The 14935-nt window shown below is 38.7% G+C and overlaps 1 protein-coding gene across 1 annotated transcript; it reads left to right on the top strand.

Annotated features, from left to right (window-relative positions):
* The first annotated feature begins 7036 nt into the window (after positions 1-7036).
* Positions 7037-14590, top strand: LOC125177708. Its single transcript, XM_047879954.1, has 4 exons — positions 7037-7102; positions 9105-9239; positions 9344-9416; positions 12975-14590. Exons 1-4 carry the CDS (start codon positions 7037-7039, stop codon positions 14561-14563), a joined length of 1863 nt encoding a protein of 620 aa, XP_047735910.1. The 3' UTR covers positions 14564-14590.
* The last annotated feature ends 345 nt before the right edge of the window (positions 14591-14935 follow it).

Below are 14935 nucleotides of genomic sequence, written 5' to 3'. Positions count from 1 at the left end.
TTGCTCAAATTGACGGCAGTAATGCATTCCCTCCTAATTCACTGACTATGAAAAAAATTAGCGGGGATTCATGTGCTCGTTATTGCAGGTTGTAGTTAAATATTAAATGCATTTTTGGGTGGTCGTTCGAATTTTTTACGATGTGTGCGACATATGAGCATGTAGGAAGATCCTTGGTTTTTGGACATTCTTTATCATTTACATGTTTTAGTAGTTATCGGTTATTGTTATTTTTCTTGTATAGTTTAGTTATTGTTATTGTTCTCTTGTGTTCTGTTGTTAATTTCGGTTGTTGCTGTCTTGTGCACTGCTGTATTTATTCATTTTTTATTTAATTTTTATCATGTGATGTAGTTACGTGTTTTCTTCCACACAGTGATATGGCGCTGAGTGGCTGCATATACCTGCGAACAATATTTTGACACTTTTTACATGACTTATTAGCACAGTATTTAAACCAATAACCCTTTGGCGTCTACCTGTACAAATCTGTCGCCTTTCACAAAGTCGAAATATTTTGACAATTTTTACATGACTTATCAGCACAGTATTTAAACCATTAACCCTTTAGCTTCTACCAGTGCCGTCGCCTTCCACAAGGGCAATCTTTTGTTCACATTTTTTCCCATTCGTCCAATTGGACAAATTTATTGGCTATGTCCAGGTGGTGGTCCTGTCACTTGTCAGGTTTTTTTTTAAAAGAATAAATTTCAGCTGCGCGGTATGGATGCAATGTTTTGCTCTCGCAAGGTAGTGGGTCGCTATAAATGGTTAAGCCAGTCATCAAATTCATTTATTACTGCTTTATAATCTTAATGATTTTCATCTCGCAAGCATTACTGAAAGCTTTCACACTCGATTCTGATTGCACTGAATTGTGCATTTATAAGAATAAAGGGGTCAACATTGTCCAAATCTGGTCACACTTTTCTGAACGTTCCGTTGATACGTATTTTTGCCGACTAAACTATGTCAGGTTCACTCACACAAGGATGAAGGTTGTATCGTTATTTGGACTAAGCTCTACACATTTCTTTGAGTGTATGCCCGTTTGCTCCTTTATCTTGTGTTGAGAAATGCAATTTAATATCCAAGGCCCATAAAGAATTACGCTCAACTTTATGCTGGGAACTTTGTCTATATTTTCCTGGTGACATAAGAAAGGCGTTGCGCTTGCCTGGCTTGCACTCAGAACGATTAATGGGTCATGTAGTCCGACTAGTGACGCACTTATACTAACTCGCAGCTTGAGCAGACAGCAAACGTTGTACTGATCTATACCTCCCTTTCACCGTGCCTTGCTGGGTTATTGACCCACACAAGGACGAAGAGTGCGTTGTTGTTTGGACAAACTGACACTCTTTTTTATGAGTGCGGGAATTTGCATTGGGCTTTAGAGGGGAGTTTCTAAACTGAGCTACCCATGGTAACGAGGGTCGCTGATGTATTTACGTCTTGTTTAGCGTTCATTATCTTGTTTTAAATGTGAAGAAAAATTCGATACTTTTTAGCACATTTTCTCATTATGGAAAAAGCGCTATTGTGCTCGTCATGTCCGTTCGTCTGTCTGTCTGTCCGTCTGTCTGTAAGTCTGTCCGTCCGTCCGTCCGTGACCGTACGTTTTCGTCGACGAGAAAATGCGCTCTCTGTCACTCACTGCAGTGAGTACTGAGTTATATTTTTTAAATTAAATTTCGAAACGGTGGGATCGAATGCAGGGAATACGTGAATTTTTTTTATACATATGGTGTAATTTTTTAAGGTTTTAATTTGGTATATTATATGCACGACTTCTTTTGTGGCCCAAACTTTGCTACTCAAAGTTAAAAATTTATTAATTTAATATATAATTGTCCAAATTTAGTTGTCCATAAATAACTAACTTACAAGATAAGTAAAATTTCTCAGCTGAAAGCCTTATCAGTGGCAGACTTTAGAAGATCCGAGAAATGAAAAATCTTTGTATGTAGTCTACATAAATATAAGCATATAAACAGAATGAATTACTCTAGAAAATGAAGCCAAATTACTTAAATGCCTTGCAATAACTTGGTTTAAAATCATCCTAAAATAAATAGTTTTATTAATTATAATTATATTGTATTTATAAATAATTATGTGGTATTTTCAATATATAGCTATAATATTTATATGATATTAAATTCATCATATTATTATACTGTATTCAATTATATTATTTAATATTATAAATTTGTGTGTGGATGTGTTCAGTTTTTCCTTGTGACAATTATCGTGAAATTTATCTTGCCCGAATGATTATTTTGAATATATGTAAGTATTGAGATCACTTCACTGCTTAAACCGCAAGTTTATCAAGAATTTAAAAGCAAAGAAATTGAATATCAGTTGAAATTTATTGTTCTTAGTATGGTATGCTCAAATTTTAAGCATTAATATCTAGCTATTCTGCATTGTGTTTTTAACCATTTTCTGCAAATGTTATCCATTGTGATTAAAATAACTGTACGGACATTAATCCTAGAATATCGGTACTACTTAGAATTCTATATATTTCGGTATGCGAACATCGCCGTTATACATTATTTATATATAATTCCAGGTTTATCTCAATTTCAGCACGTATTTAACTTAGGAATAAATCCTGAGTTTCAGAACTCATAAGAACATAGTTCAGAATGAGGTATAACTCTACGGATATTAATACTAAAATTTCAGTATCGGATGATTTCATGTATGTTTATACCACCACCGTTATGCATCATTTACAGATAAACTTTACCTCTGAGATAAACTTTACCATTATGCATCATTCTAAGTTTATCTCAATTAAGCACGTTTTTAATTTATTGCTACAAGCCTAACTGCTGCGATGGCGGCTGGTGATGCTTCAAACGTTTGCATTTGTCCATATTTCTGTGAAGGAAATGAATGCAGCAATCATCCCGCCTCAGTTTCTGGCGACATTTGGCATCTGTTTGCTGGTGTGCCAACGCTACATAACCTTACGCTCATTCATCGCTTTGTTGTAATGCACATTTATTGCACAGCGTTACTTATTACTTAGCTTTAGAAGGTTCATGTCACAGTTAATACCGAAATTATTATAAAAAATTATGTGTGGATGTTCGCCTATATAGCCAAAGTATAAAAATTGTTCGATTTTCTAATTCGTAGAGGTAGCCATTTTTAGCCCGATCATTGACGTGGCACCGTGCGTTTTTACCTTTTAGTTCAAGAGTCGAGAATCAAATTTCAAGTTTAATTTTTAGTTATTCATGAAACCAAATAAACTTAAGAGTTGAAACCATAAAATTCAGCGTTATTCTATAGATCCCCTTGATTGTGGATCTTATTAAGGCCAAGAATTGCCGTCTGGCGTTGAACGCTCCAGCTTTAATAACTACAGCCACAGAAACGCCGCGAGCGCTCTGGTCTCCACTACGATTTGTTCCATTGAAACTAATAGATTCTTAGGTGTGATTGCTTGCTATTTAGTTCATTTCTGGTGATTGTTCTGTGCAGAATACCTTGTAGATTGTCAGTATGATCGTCTAATGGCTTAGTTTATTTTGAGTGATTGTTTTATGCAGAATACCTTGTAGATTGCCAGTGTGATCGCTTGATTGTTTAGTTCATTTTGAGTGATTGATCTGTGCTGAATACCTTGTAGATTGTCAATATGATCGCTTGATTGTTTAATTCATTTCTGGTGATTGTTCTGTGTCGAATTCCTGGCAGATTGCCAATATGATCGCTTGATTGTTTAGTTCATTTTGAGTGATTGTTCTGTGCTGAATTACTTGCAGATTGACAGGATTACCCTGAATTACCCAGGATTTAGGAGGCTGGTTGACGCGTAAAGGCTCTAGCAGTTGCCGGTTCATACGAGTTACGGAAGTTCCGGTACGGAAATTTCCGGTTTACTCTCGAGTTGCCGGCTTTATGGAGCCGCTCGAAACTTGCTTGTTTTTAGTGATTTGAAAAATAATTGATATTTTTGAAATTGAGCTTTTATTTTACACGTCAATAATGGAGCGTTTTAAAAACATTTGTTTGTCTGCGATCATGTATCTATATAATGCTTTTCGCTACTCGGAATTAGCAGCTTGTCAGATGTTACTTTGAATATAATAATAATTTTTTCCAAATAAAAACTTTATCACTTCACTTCATCGATTAAAAGATTCGGATACACTTGTTTTTCTTCTATAATATATGTATATAATATGATGCGCGAGGCGTTATTACACGAATTATCTTCACGGAATTGCCAGCTTGTTAGAAGCTGCTTAGACATAATAAGTTTCTAAATCATTTGCCGTAATATATATACTTATTTGCTCCTAACGATTCGTCTTGTTGATAAACTTGAAATTTTCCACCACCTTACACAAAATATATTTATGCCTGGATCTATTCACTAAAACCACGAGAGGGCTTAATTTGCATAAAGAGGCATGGATTTCTCTTAGTGAATTTACACAATTTTAAATAAAACTGAGCTGCAATCAAAATATTCTATTGTTTTCAACAATTGTATTTTGGAGCGTTGACAAAAAAAAAAAATCGAAATACCCAGACATCAGCATTTGCAAAAAAAAAACTCAGGTATTTTTTCAATTGACCGTATTTCAATACTTTTATTGTGTCATTTACCAATTTCAACAAAATACAAGGTATGAATCACTTGATTTATTTGCCCTAGTGCATTAAGGCGAGTATGCAATGCTGTATTAGACATTTTAAACTGTAATAGATAGGCAATGCTGTAATGAACCTGTCGATAATGTAGGTGTCTAACCACCCTATCTAAATTTTGGGGGTGGTTAGCTCCTGAATTAAAAACGCCTTTAGCTCACCCAGCGCGCGTAAATTAGCGGCTCTATGTCTGCTTTACGCTCTGATTGCACGAGCGAAATTTAGCGTCTGATTACAATCCGGTCATGGACCGAGCGAGCTTGGGGCGACTGTCCCCAACAAAATTTAGAGTCGCCCCAGCTTCTGGTAATCCAAATCAGAAGCTGCCGCGTCTGTAAATTTCCACTGGGGTGACCCTAACAAAATTTAGAGTCGCCCCAGCTTCTGGTACTTCAAATCAGAAGCTGCCGCGTCTGTAAATTTCCACTGGGGTGAGGTGTGCAATTTGGCACCTGATACTTCGGGACGGATACGGTCGAATCTGAAAAAGTGCGTTAAAAATGTCCCCTCCCTTCCCCCCTTATACTGGGAGGAAGGGAGGGGGCATTTGAATCTCTGTGCCTAGTGCCTAGTATGCAGCCTATATATAGTACCACTCGCTTAGTTTTAAGTTCAGAGCAAATCCTATCAGAGGCTCAGTTTCTATGCAGAGACTCAAGTTACAATTATAGTAGCCATTTTGACATGGCGTTTTTATCAAATGAAGGCCAAAACCGCTTTCAAAAGAAAAAAATCCCATTTGCTACTTAAAAATAAATTATTCCATGTAATGCGAGCCAAGGCAATTTAAACCTATTCCATCCATGTATCATTCTGATTGAACCACGTTGTTTATAAAACAAACAGTTAAATTAATTGCCGTATCATGTACCATAACTTTCGTGACCTTAAATTTCTATCAAGCAATTTGTTCTGCAAATTCTGAATTCTGCCTAAAAATTCTAGGTACTACAATGACAGAAATAAGTGAACCAAAACTTCGTCAAAATTCACGTAGCAATTAGTGTTCATTTTGACTTCACGTTGCTGTTTTTGATTAAAGAAGTAGCACGAGCTACTTCTTTAGCCGCTCAAGCAGACATATGCTCAAAGCTGAACACTTATATCGTTGGAGAATTCATTAGTTCGTGGGCTTGCAGACAGTAATCTGCAGGCAATTTGAAATCAATTAAACATTTCCACAAACACTCCAATTTAAATTTTTCTGTCTAACGTCTACAAGTGCAGTGGTCTTTACAATTGAATTGTTTTCAAGTCGTACAGCTCACGAGACAAACGATTCAAATATTTTTTAGCGCATTTTCTCATTTATGGAAAAAATGCACTATTGTCCTCGCCATGTTCGTCTGTCCGTCCGTCCGTGACCTCAAGTTTTCGTCGACGAGAAAATGCGCTCTCTGTCACTCACTGCAGTGAGTACTGAGTTATATTTTTTGATGTGTACACTTGAATCAAAGAAGCATTTAAATATTTCCAGTAGGATCTTGAGCGTTATTGCATGCGTAATTATCGAGTAGATTACGAATTGCGTATTGAAGCCTGCGACGCATATACGTATGTGTGAGCACACGTAATGTAAATTCACATAAACACAATTCTCCAACGAATATTTTAGGACGGTAACCGCATGTTCCTGCTGAATTTGCTTCGTACTCTTATCGGATTGATGCGATTTACCAGTCAATTTTATCAAAAATTAATTTGCCTTATTCTTGTGCTATTTACCATATTCATGGACTGGAATAGTTGGTAGATTTCTTAATTATTACAAGTACCGTATCTTTAATCTTTCATTCGTGGATGATACTCGTGTGCACAGAAGTGGGTATAATATTGTATTTTGGTGTATGAATTGTCTAATTAAAGAGCCGTTATGTCTTAATTTAAGCATTTGTGGCATAGCAAGCAAGCAAAAGTGTTAGGTTAAAAATAGGCGTCTTGAACAGTAGGTGCATGGGTTTGTTTATCCTAGGCTATATTCACCGTGCTTCATGTCTAGTTGAAGTCGACTCTCATTTCGTTCCGCCGTATTAAATAGCAAACGTACGCGTGTGCATCTAATTAAATAGCAAACGTACGCGTGTGCATGTAATTAAATAGCAAACGTACGCGTGTGCATGTAATTAAATAGCAAACGTACGCGTGTGCATGTAATTAAATAGCAAACGTACGCGTGTGCATTCATCGACGCCATTTATTGACCAGAAGATTGTTTTGGGACATGTACGCATAATTACTCGTCTAATTAAATAGCAAACGTACGCGTTTGCATTCATCGACGCCATTTATTGACGGTGATTGCTATGGCACATATGGTACGCACAATTACCCCGTCTAGCCTCAGATCAGGATCATCATGCGGAAGCCTGACCAGCGTCTGACCAGAAGCATCATGAGGCAGCTTGACCAGCTGCTCTTTTCTGTAATATTAAGTAGATTCTGCCCACCATACCAATAGACTTCCGAAGAGGCTGCTAAATAGCAGCTGAACACAATGGAGGGCCGATCCTCGCTTGAACCACCTCTAAGTTGACTCCGTTGCCTGTGGGGCGACACAAATTTGAACGATAACTTTCACTGGGTAGTCTCTAACGATGTTAAAATATTGAGAAGAAACATACAATCATTCTCGCGGGTATCATCCCACTAAAAATGAATGTTTATAAGTAAATTTCACATCTTCCCATTTATTTTTTCTGATTTTGTCATCAATGCCAAAACTTCAAAACTTCCCATGGCTTAATTACAGCAGTTCTCTTGGCCCCTGTCGTCTTGTAAGCGATGACGAAGGTGCACTCAGAGAAACGACTAAAACTTGGTCTAAATATCGATGTTATTTTTGCTCTTTCCGCTCTCCGTATTCATCGTCATGTTCACGTGTCCTCGTTATTCGGCGTCATGTTCCCGTGTCTCCGTATTAATCGTCATGCTCACGTGTTTCCGTATTCATCGTCATGCTCACGTGTCTCCGCATTAATCGTCATGCTCACGTGTTTCCGTATTCATCGTCATGCTCACGTGTTTCCGCATTAATAGTTATGCTCACGTGTTTCCGTATTCAGCGTCATGCTCACGTGTTTCCGTATTTATCGTAATGCTCACGTGTTTCCGTATTCATCGTCATGCTCACGTGTTTCCGTATTCATCGTCATGCTCACGTGTTACCGTATTCATCGTCATGCTCACGTGTTTCCGCATTAATAGTCATGTTCCCGTGTTTCCGTATTCAGCGTCATGCTCACGTGCCTCCGTATTCATCGTCATGCTCACGTTTTTCCGTATTCATCGTCATGTTCCCACGTGTCTCCGTATTCAGCGTCATGCTCACGTTTTTCCGTATTCATCGTCATGTTCCCGTGTCTCCGTATTCAGCGTCATGCTCACGTGCCTCCGTATTCATCGTCATGCTCACGTTTTTCCGTATTCATCGTCATGTTCCCGTGTCTCCGTATTCAGCGTCATGCTCACGTGTTTTCGTATTCAGCGTCATGTTCACGTTTCATCGTATTCATCGTCATGCTCGCGTGTCTCCGTATTAATCGTCATGTTCGCGTATCTCCGTATTCAGCGTGACTGCCCCGTATTAACTCCGATCCAACAAGTTTTCTTCATTCACGCTCAAGTTTGCCTCGAACTTTGATCAAGTTTCTGCACGCGCGGTTTAAAGGCGTAGGCGATCTTTGAAGTTTCCAACTCAGTTTCAAGTTGCCAAACTTAATCAATTAAAATTAATGATGTTAATGATAGTTGATGGTTATCAATGGTACTAATCGTATGACGAGCGGTGCTGCAACGTGATATTCCTCTTGAAGCTGCCAACTTATCTCGTTAACATCCAGCGTTAAGTTTAATCTTCAAAGTCGAATTAAAGTTTTTCCGTTTAACTCGACAACTTTTATGCATATGAGAATGCCGTTTATGAGGAAGCCGTATATATATGGGATGTCGTTTAAAAGGAAGCCGTGTATAGGGATGCTGTTTATAAGGAAGCCGTATATGGGAATGTCGTTTATGAGGAAGCTGTGTATGAGGAAGCCGTGTATTAATGTTCCTATAATCAACTATCGTTGATTATAGGAACATAAACTATCGTTGAGAATAGGAACATAAACTGTCTTTGATTATTGGAACATAAACTGTCTTTGATTATAGGAACATAAACTGTCTTTGATTATAGGAACATAAACTGTCTTTGATTATAGGAACATAAACTGTCTTTGATTATAGTAGCCTAAATTGTCTCAGTCTTTAACAGGGTCCTAAATAGTGCATTTGTCCCCAGGAAGCGTACAGGCTGTGGTTATAGGAACCTTAACTGTGCTTCTTTGATTATAGGAACATAAACTGTCTTTGATTATATGAACCTAAATTCTGAATTGTGTCTCAGTCTTTAACAGGGTCCTAAACAGTGCATTTGTCCCCAGGAAGCGTACAGGCTGTGGTCGTGCTCACAGCTACTGGACTTCGTGCTGCCTAACCACACGCGCATCCTACCGTGCCGCGAGATGTGCTACGACGTCGCTCAGAAATGTCCTTACCTCCTACCCAGTGACAAGCCAGTTGCTGGCGAACCCACGTTCCTGTGTGAAGGTTAGTTTGTGTTTCTTGTGTGAAATAGTGTGGATGTCCTGTGTGAATTCTGAATATTCTGTGTGGTGGTTAGTTTGAGTTTTATAACCTCTTCCTCCTACCCAGTGACAAGCCTGTTGCTGGGGAGCCAACGTTCCTGTGTGAAGGTTAGTTTGTGTTTCTTGTGTGAAGTAGTGTGAATTCAGGGTATCCTGTGTGGTGGTTTGTTTTAGTTTTATAACCTCTTTTTCCTGCCCAGTGACAAGCCTGTTGCTGGAGAACCCACGTTCCTGTGTGAAGGTTGGTTTGTGTTTCTTGTGTGAAGTAGTGTGGATGTCCTGTGTGAATTCTGAATATTCTGTGTGGTGGTTAGCTTGAGTTTTAAAGCCCCTTCCTCAAGCTCCGTGACACGCGAACCCACGTTCCTGTGTGAAGGATACCCTAAATATCCTGCGTGAAGGTTAGTCTGTGTATCCTGTGTGAAGGATACCCTAAATATCCTGTGTGAAGGTTAGTCTGCATATCCTGTGTGAAGGATCCCTAAATATCATGTGTGAAGGATAGCCTAAAGATCCTATGTGTAGGATTGGCTGAACTTTCTGTGTAAAGGATAGCCTGAATATCCTGTGTGAAGAATAGCCTAATTATTCTCGCTGAGAAGGATATTGCCCGAGTTTTCTGTGTGGAGGATAAACAAAATATCCTGTGCAGTGTAGTTTTATTTTCATCAGTGAAGGATAGCCTGTCCTAAACCAGATATCTGACGTTGAATCGCCGTTAAAAAACGTTATCTACTTGAATCAACGTTGATTAAACGTTGTTTAAACTTCACTTACCTAGTGGGTGGAGTTTCCTGTGTGAAGGATAGCTTGAATATCCTGTGTGAAGGATAGCCTGAGTTTTAATACCCATGTAGGTACACTACTTTAAAGTCTGCTACACTTCGATTCGATAAATTATACCTCGTTACCTTTATAAGTTATTATATTTGTATTCATTTTGACAAATCACAGTTCGTCATGTATAAATATACAGTAATAGTATATATAAACAATGAATATTCTTCTCACAATAACATACTTCAATATAACGGTATGTCTCCTCGATCAGAATTTCGATTTTTTAAAAGATTGCTAATGATAAATTTATATCTGCACAATGAATGAGTTCTGAAATGAACTCATGGACTTCTTTGGTATTCGTAAAATAAAAAAATTCGGACGCATCTATATGAATAAAAATGAATTAGAATAATGCGAGGAAATTCACTCAATATGCATTGTTCCGTGCAATAATCTCATGGCAACTCAATATATGTTATTCATGCATGGAACCACGAAGAAAACCTCATCGAATAAGGCTGTGTGATGGCGAGTGAATGAATGATTAATAAATCAATGAATCAGACAAGTGCGTGCTAACTTATGGGTGCTCACAGTTTAATAAAAACCGAATTTTGATATATAAACAATATATACACTTATTTTGAGATCATTACAAAATTTTTCCTCCTAGACTTGAAATGCTGTCATTGATGCACATTGTCGTCTTGATGTGCCGTCATTGATGCACATTGTTTTCTTGATGTGCTGTCATTGATGCACATTATCGTCTTGATGTGCTGTCATTGATGCACATTGTCGTCTTGATGTGCTGTCATTGATGCACATTGTCGTCCTGATGTGCCGTCATTGATGCACATTGTCGTCTTGATGTGCTGTTATTGATGCACATTGTCGTCTTGATGTGCCGTCATTGATGCACATTGTCGTCTTGATGTGCTGTCATTGATGCACATTGTCGTCTTGATGTGCTGTCATTGATGCACATTGTCGTCTTGATGTGCTGTTATTGATGCACATTGTCGTCTTGATGTGCCGTCATTGATGCACATTGTCGTCTTGATGTGCTGTCATTGATGCACATTGTCGTCTGATGTGCGGTCATTGATACCGTTCCGTAAAATTCGTTCGGTCTAATATTCAGTTTTTGGGTTCTAAATGTGTTACGGACATACAAACTGTTTCAATCAGCCGTATAATATTAATACAGATAATTTATTTACTAAACGAAACGTTCTCATCTAATTTTAATTTCAAACCTTGAACTTGAGTTTTGGTTTGTGCCGTCAAACGTTCAAGTTCTTCGTTTTTCCGCCCAACTTTTTAATATTGCTGTTATTTATGTGCATAACATTTCTTGACTGGAGTTTTCTCATATCGGTCCAGAGCGACGGCAAAAAGTTCCTCCTTCATTACTTTCCGTAGCTATTTTTTCTCGTTAAATTCTATCTTTTTGCGTCTTAACAAACTTTCACATACTTTTTGGGTTCAATATTAACGCGAATGTCGCAAATGTAGGACTGCCTATTCTTCTTAGGAGATCCGCCCTCTAGTACCTATACTAATTCACTTCAAATCCCATATCTATTTTTCAGATTCGAAAATCACTGGCCATATTCTCAATCCGAAGTTTATTTGGAAAATCCGAAAATCATTGGCCACATGCTAAATCTCATTTAAATAATTTAAAGATCCAAGAATAGTTGGTTACATCTTAAATCTCATTGTTATTTTAAAGATGCAACAATCAATTGCCACACCTTAAGGGAGCGTCTGGGCCCAAAATCAACAATTTGGCTTTTCCGGTTTTTAGTCTCATCTTGAAGCTGACATTCTGGCCTATCCAACGGTACCAAAACCATCTCCGTACGTTGATTTATGCGTTCACGACAAATCGCGAAAGGGAAATAAGTGTGGTGGAGTTCTTCAACATTTAACATAGGCAATGATTCCCGGCAGAGCAGTTAAATAGCCGGTCTGAACACGCTCCGCTTTAGTTACCCGGCTGCAGTCGTGCGGGATGGTTTTCATGCAGTCGTTCGCACATTCCTTGACAGAAATTGAGCTCCAGTACTCCAGTAACGTCTAGTCATGCACCCTTGCAACATTGAATGCGTATTTCGAGGCGCTCGAGACTTTGTCGTGCTCTACTGAACATTCACACTTATTGTCACTGCAAATATATCTCCTCTTACAGTTTTTAAGCTACAGCAATGAAAGATATACCGTTCGATTCGCAAATAAAAGATCTAGAGATCGGTCGTAGCTTTTTTCTCAATTTCGTTATAGTTTTGAAAATATTTTGAAAAAAGGGAAGGGAAAATGGGGGAAATCGAAAAATTTTCGAAAATTTTACGAAATATGCTCCCCCTCCCACAAAAATTCGAATTTGGAAAAAAGCTACGACGAATCGATAGATATGGTCTTTACGCATCGAATGATATGCATCTCGATGTTGTAGCTTGAAAATCCTGGGAGGAGATAGTTTTCTGCGTTTTTTTCTAGTACCCTTTCTAGTACCATTTCCCTAGTATAGTTTCTTCTAGTACTCTTTTTTCCCGTTTTCTAAGAATTTCACGTTTTCTTTCATTTTTCGAAAAATTTATACGAACAAAAAAGTCTTAGATTTCTGTTTTACACTTGTGTATCAAGTTTCAAAGTTATCCGTCCGTAAATAAAAAAGTTTTTCAGGGACCAGGACGCTATCCTTAAATCTCATTGTTGTGCTAAAAATCCTAGAATCGTTGGCAAATTGGCCATATCTTAAATCTCATTGTTATTATAAAGATCCCCCTAAAATCATTGACCACATCTTAAATCTCAACGTTATTTTAAATATCCAAGAATAATTGGCCCCATCTTAAATCTCAAATTTATTTCCAGATCCGGAAATCACAGGCCACGACGACTTCTACGAGACGTACGGCCCGCCAGACAACTGCTACATGCCTTGCAAAGCTGTCCACGAGAGCTGGAAGGAGTACGGCAGGAGAAACCGAACCTGCCAAGACGAAAAGGAAAATGATTTTTACTGGTGCCATCGTATTGGACTGGCAAGTTATGTCCGGATCAGCCCCTGTGATTCCCCTTATCTTCCAGGCACTAAACATATAGACGAAAGAACAGAGAATATGGACTCTTCTATGAGTCCTGAGGGCAGGAAAAAGACTGCAGACTCTAGGAGTCCTGAGGGCAGGAAAAAGACCGCAGACTCTAGGAGTTCTGAGGGCAGGAAAAAGACCGCAGACTCTAGGAGTCCTGAGGGCAGGAAAAAGACCGCAGACTCGAGGAACCCTGAGGACAGGAAAAAGACCACAGACTCTAGGAGTCCTGAGGGCAAGAAAAAGACCGCAGATTCTAGGAGTCCTGAGGGCAAGAAAAAGACCGCAGACTCTAGGAGTCCTGAGGGCAAGAAAAAGACCGTTAAAGAGAAGACCGAGAAGAAAGAGTCTAGAACGGACAGGGAGATTTCTAGTGGTGAGGTAAGAGCTCTGCCCTTGGCTGGACACTCTAGTTTCTATCATGGAGTTGATCCTAACTCGGGAGAGCGAGCACTCGATATTTCATCTAGCATTTATGGTGATAGCAGTTATGGTGGTCAAGAAGACGATGGTGTTGACGATGGTGATCAAGAAGACGATGATATTGATGATGGTGGTGAAGGAAACGATGGTGTTGATGATGGTAGTGATAAAAACGATGGTGTTGAAGTTAAGTCCAAGCGTGCCTCTCTCACCCTCAGCTCGCCTCCTATCGCATTTATCAATGAACACAAGCAGCAGCAGTCGCTTAACCTGTACAGAACACCAAAACAACACAAAAGCCTGTATTCTAAAAGCAAAAATCTAGACAATGAGTATTATGTTGATAAGAACTTGGGCTCAGCAGGACCTAGCGTTACCTCAGCAGCAGCTTCCTCCATGTTGTCGTACGCTCGTCGCCATCGCTCATGTTTATGTGGTTGTCCTAGGCGGCCGGGGGTGCCAGACGTAGGACAACTGGCCACAGGCGCCATATTACTTTATTATCTGTCAAATGTACTCAGTATTTTATACAATTATTGTCACAGTTATTCTACGTATTTATTGTGTTGCTGTAGCTTCCATTACTATAGGCACTACGCTAGTTGTGATCGAAGGGTCTGTACAGTAGGGAATAGTACGTTTGGTATCATCTCCAGGCTACCATGCCTGTTGTCGTACCATCATCGGGAGACGTCGGCTCTCACTGCCGCATTCTTCCTCTTCATTACCATTAATATGATTATATTAACAATTATTATAACTATTATTACATTATTCATCAAATGCATAGCAGCCTCATTGTTGTCGTGGTCATTGTTGTTGTTGTTGTTGCCGTTGCTGTTGTTGCTTATTCCTCTCAATGATTTAGATATTTACGAGCGTCGCTCGCATTGTAGTTTTTCCGCTTGCCTCTTACTGCTTTTTTCTGGCCTACATTGCTACTCGTAATTCCTTTACTGCCGCGACTGAGTGATGAATGGTAGGTAGTGATTTGGTAATTGGAAGGAAGTCTATTTCCTTACCTTACTGCCGCGACAGAGTGATGAATGATTACAAAGTTAAATAGAAAAGTCATTTTCGTTTAGTTTATATTACAGTCAGATAGTTGGCATTAAGTTTACATCAGGTAAAGGTATTCGTGGACCGAATATATACATAAACGTAACAAAAGTTTTTGTTAACGCGGTTAACGAAAGTTTTCGTTAAAACACTTTTTATGAGGGAATATTTTAACGTCCACGCACAAACGGGGTCTCGAAGTCCAAGTTATTTATCTTGTAACAGCAATGATTAAAACCAAAGAAAAAAATTTTAATTATA

The sequence above is a fragment of the Hyalella azteca genome, unplaced genomic scaffold (genome assembly GCF_000764305.2).
Source record: "Hyalella azteca isolate HAZT.00-mixed unplaced genomic scaffold, Hazt_2.0.2 contig4313, whole genome shotgun sequence".
Classification (NCBI taxonomy): Eukaryota; Metazoa; Arthropoda; class Malacostraca; order Amphipoda; family Hyalellidae; genus Hyalella; species Hyalella azteca.
Note: the sequence above shows the minus strand (reverse complement) of the source record. Positions and strands in the feature narration are given on the sequence as shown.

Excerpts from the sequence above, each read along its gene's own strand:
- LOC125177708 (XM_047879954.1), top strand. The coding sequence starts at position 7,037 with ATGCGGAAGCCTGACCAGCGTCTGACCAGAAGCATCATGAGGCAGCTT. Across the intron at positions 7,103-9,104 it reads TTGACCAGCTGCTCTTTTCT|GAAGCGTACAGGCTGTGGTC; the intron begins GTAATATTAAGT and ends ATTTGTCCCCAG. Across the intron at positions 9,240-9,343 it reads TCCTACCCAGTGACAAGCCA|TTTGAGTTTTATAACCTCTT; the intron begins GTTGCTGGCGAA and ends TGTGGTGGTTAG.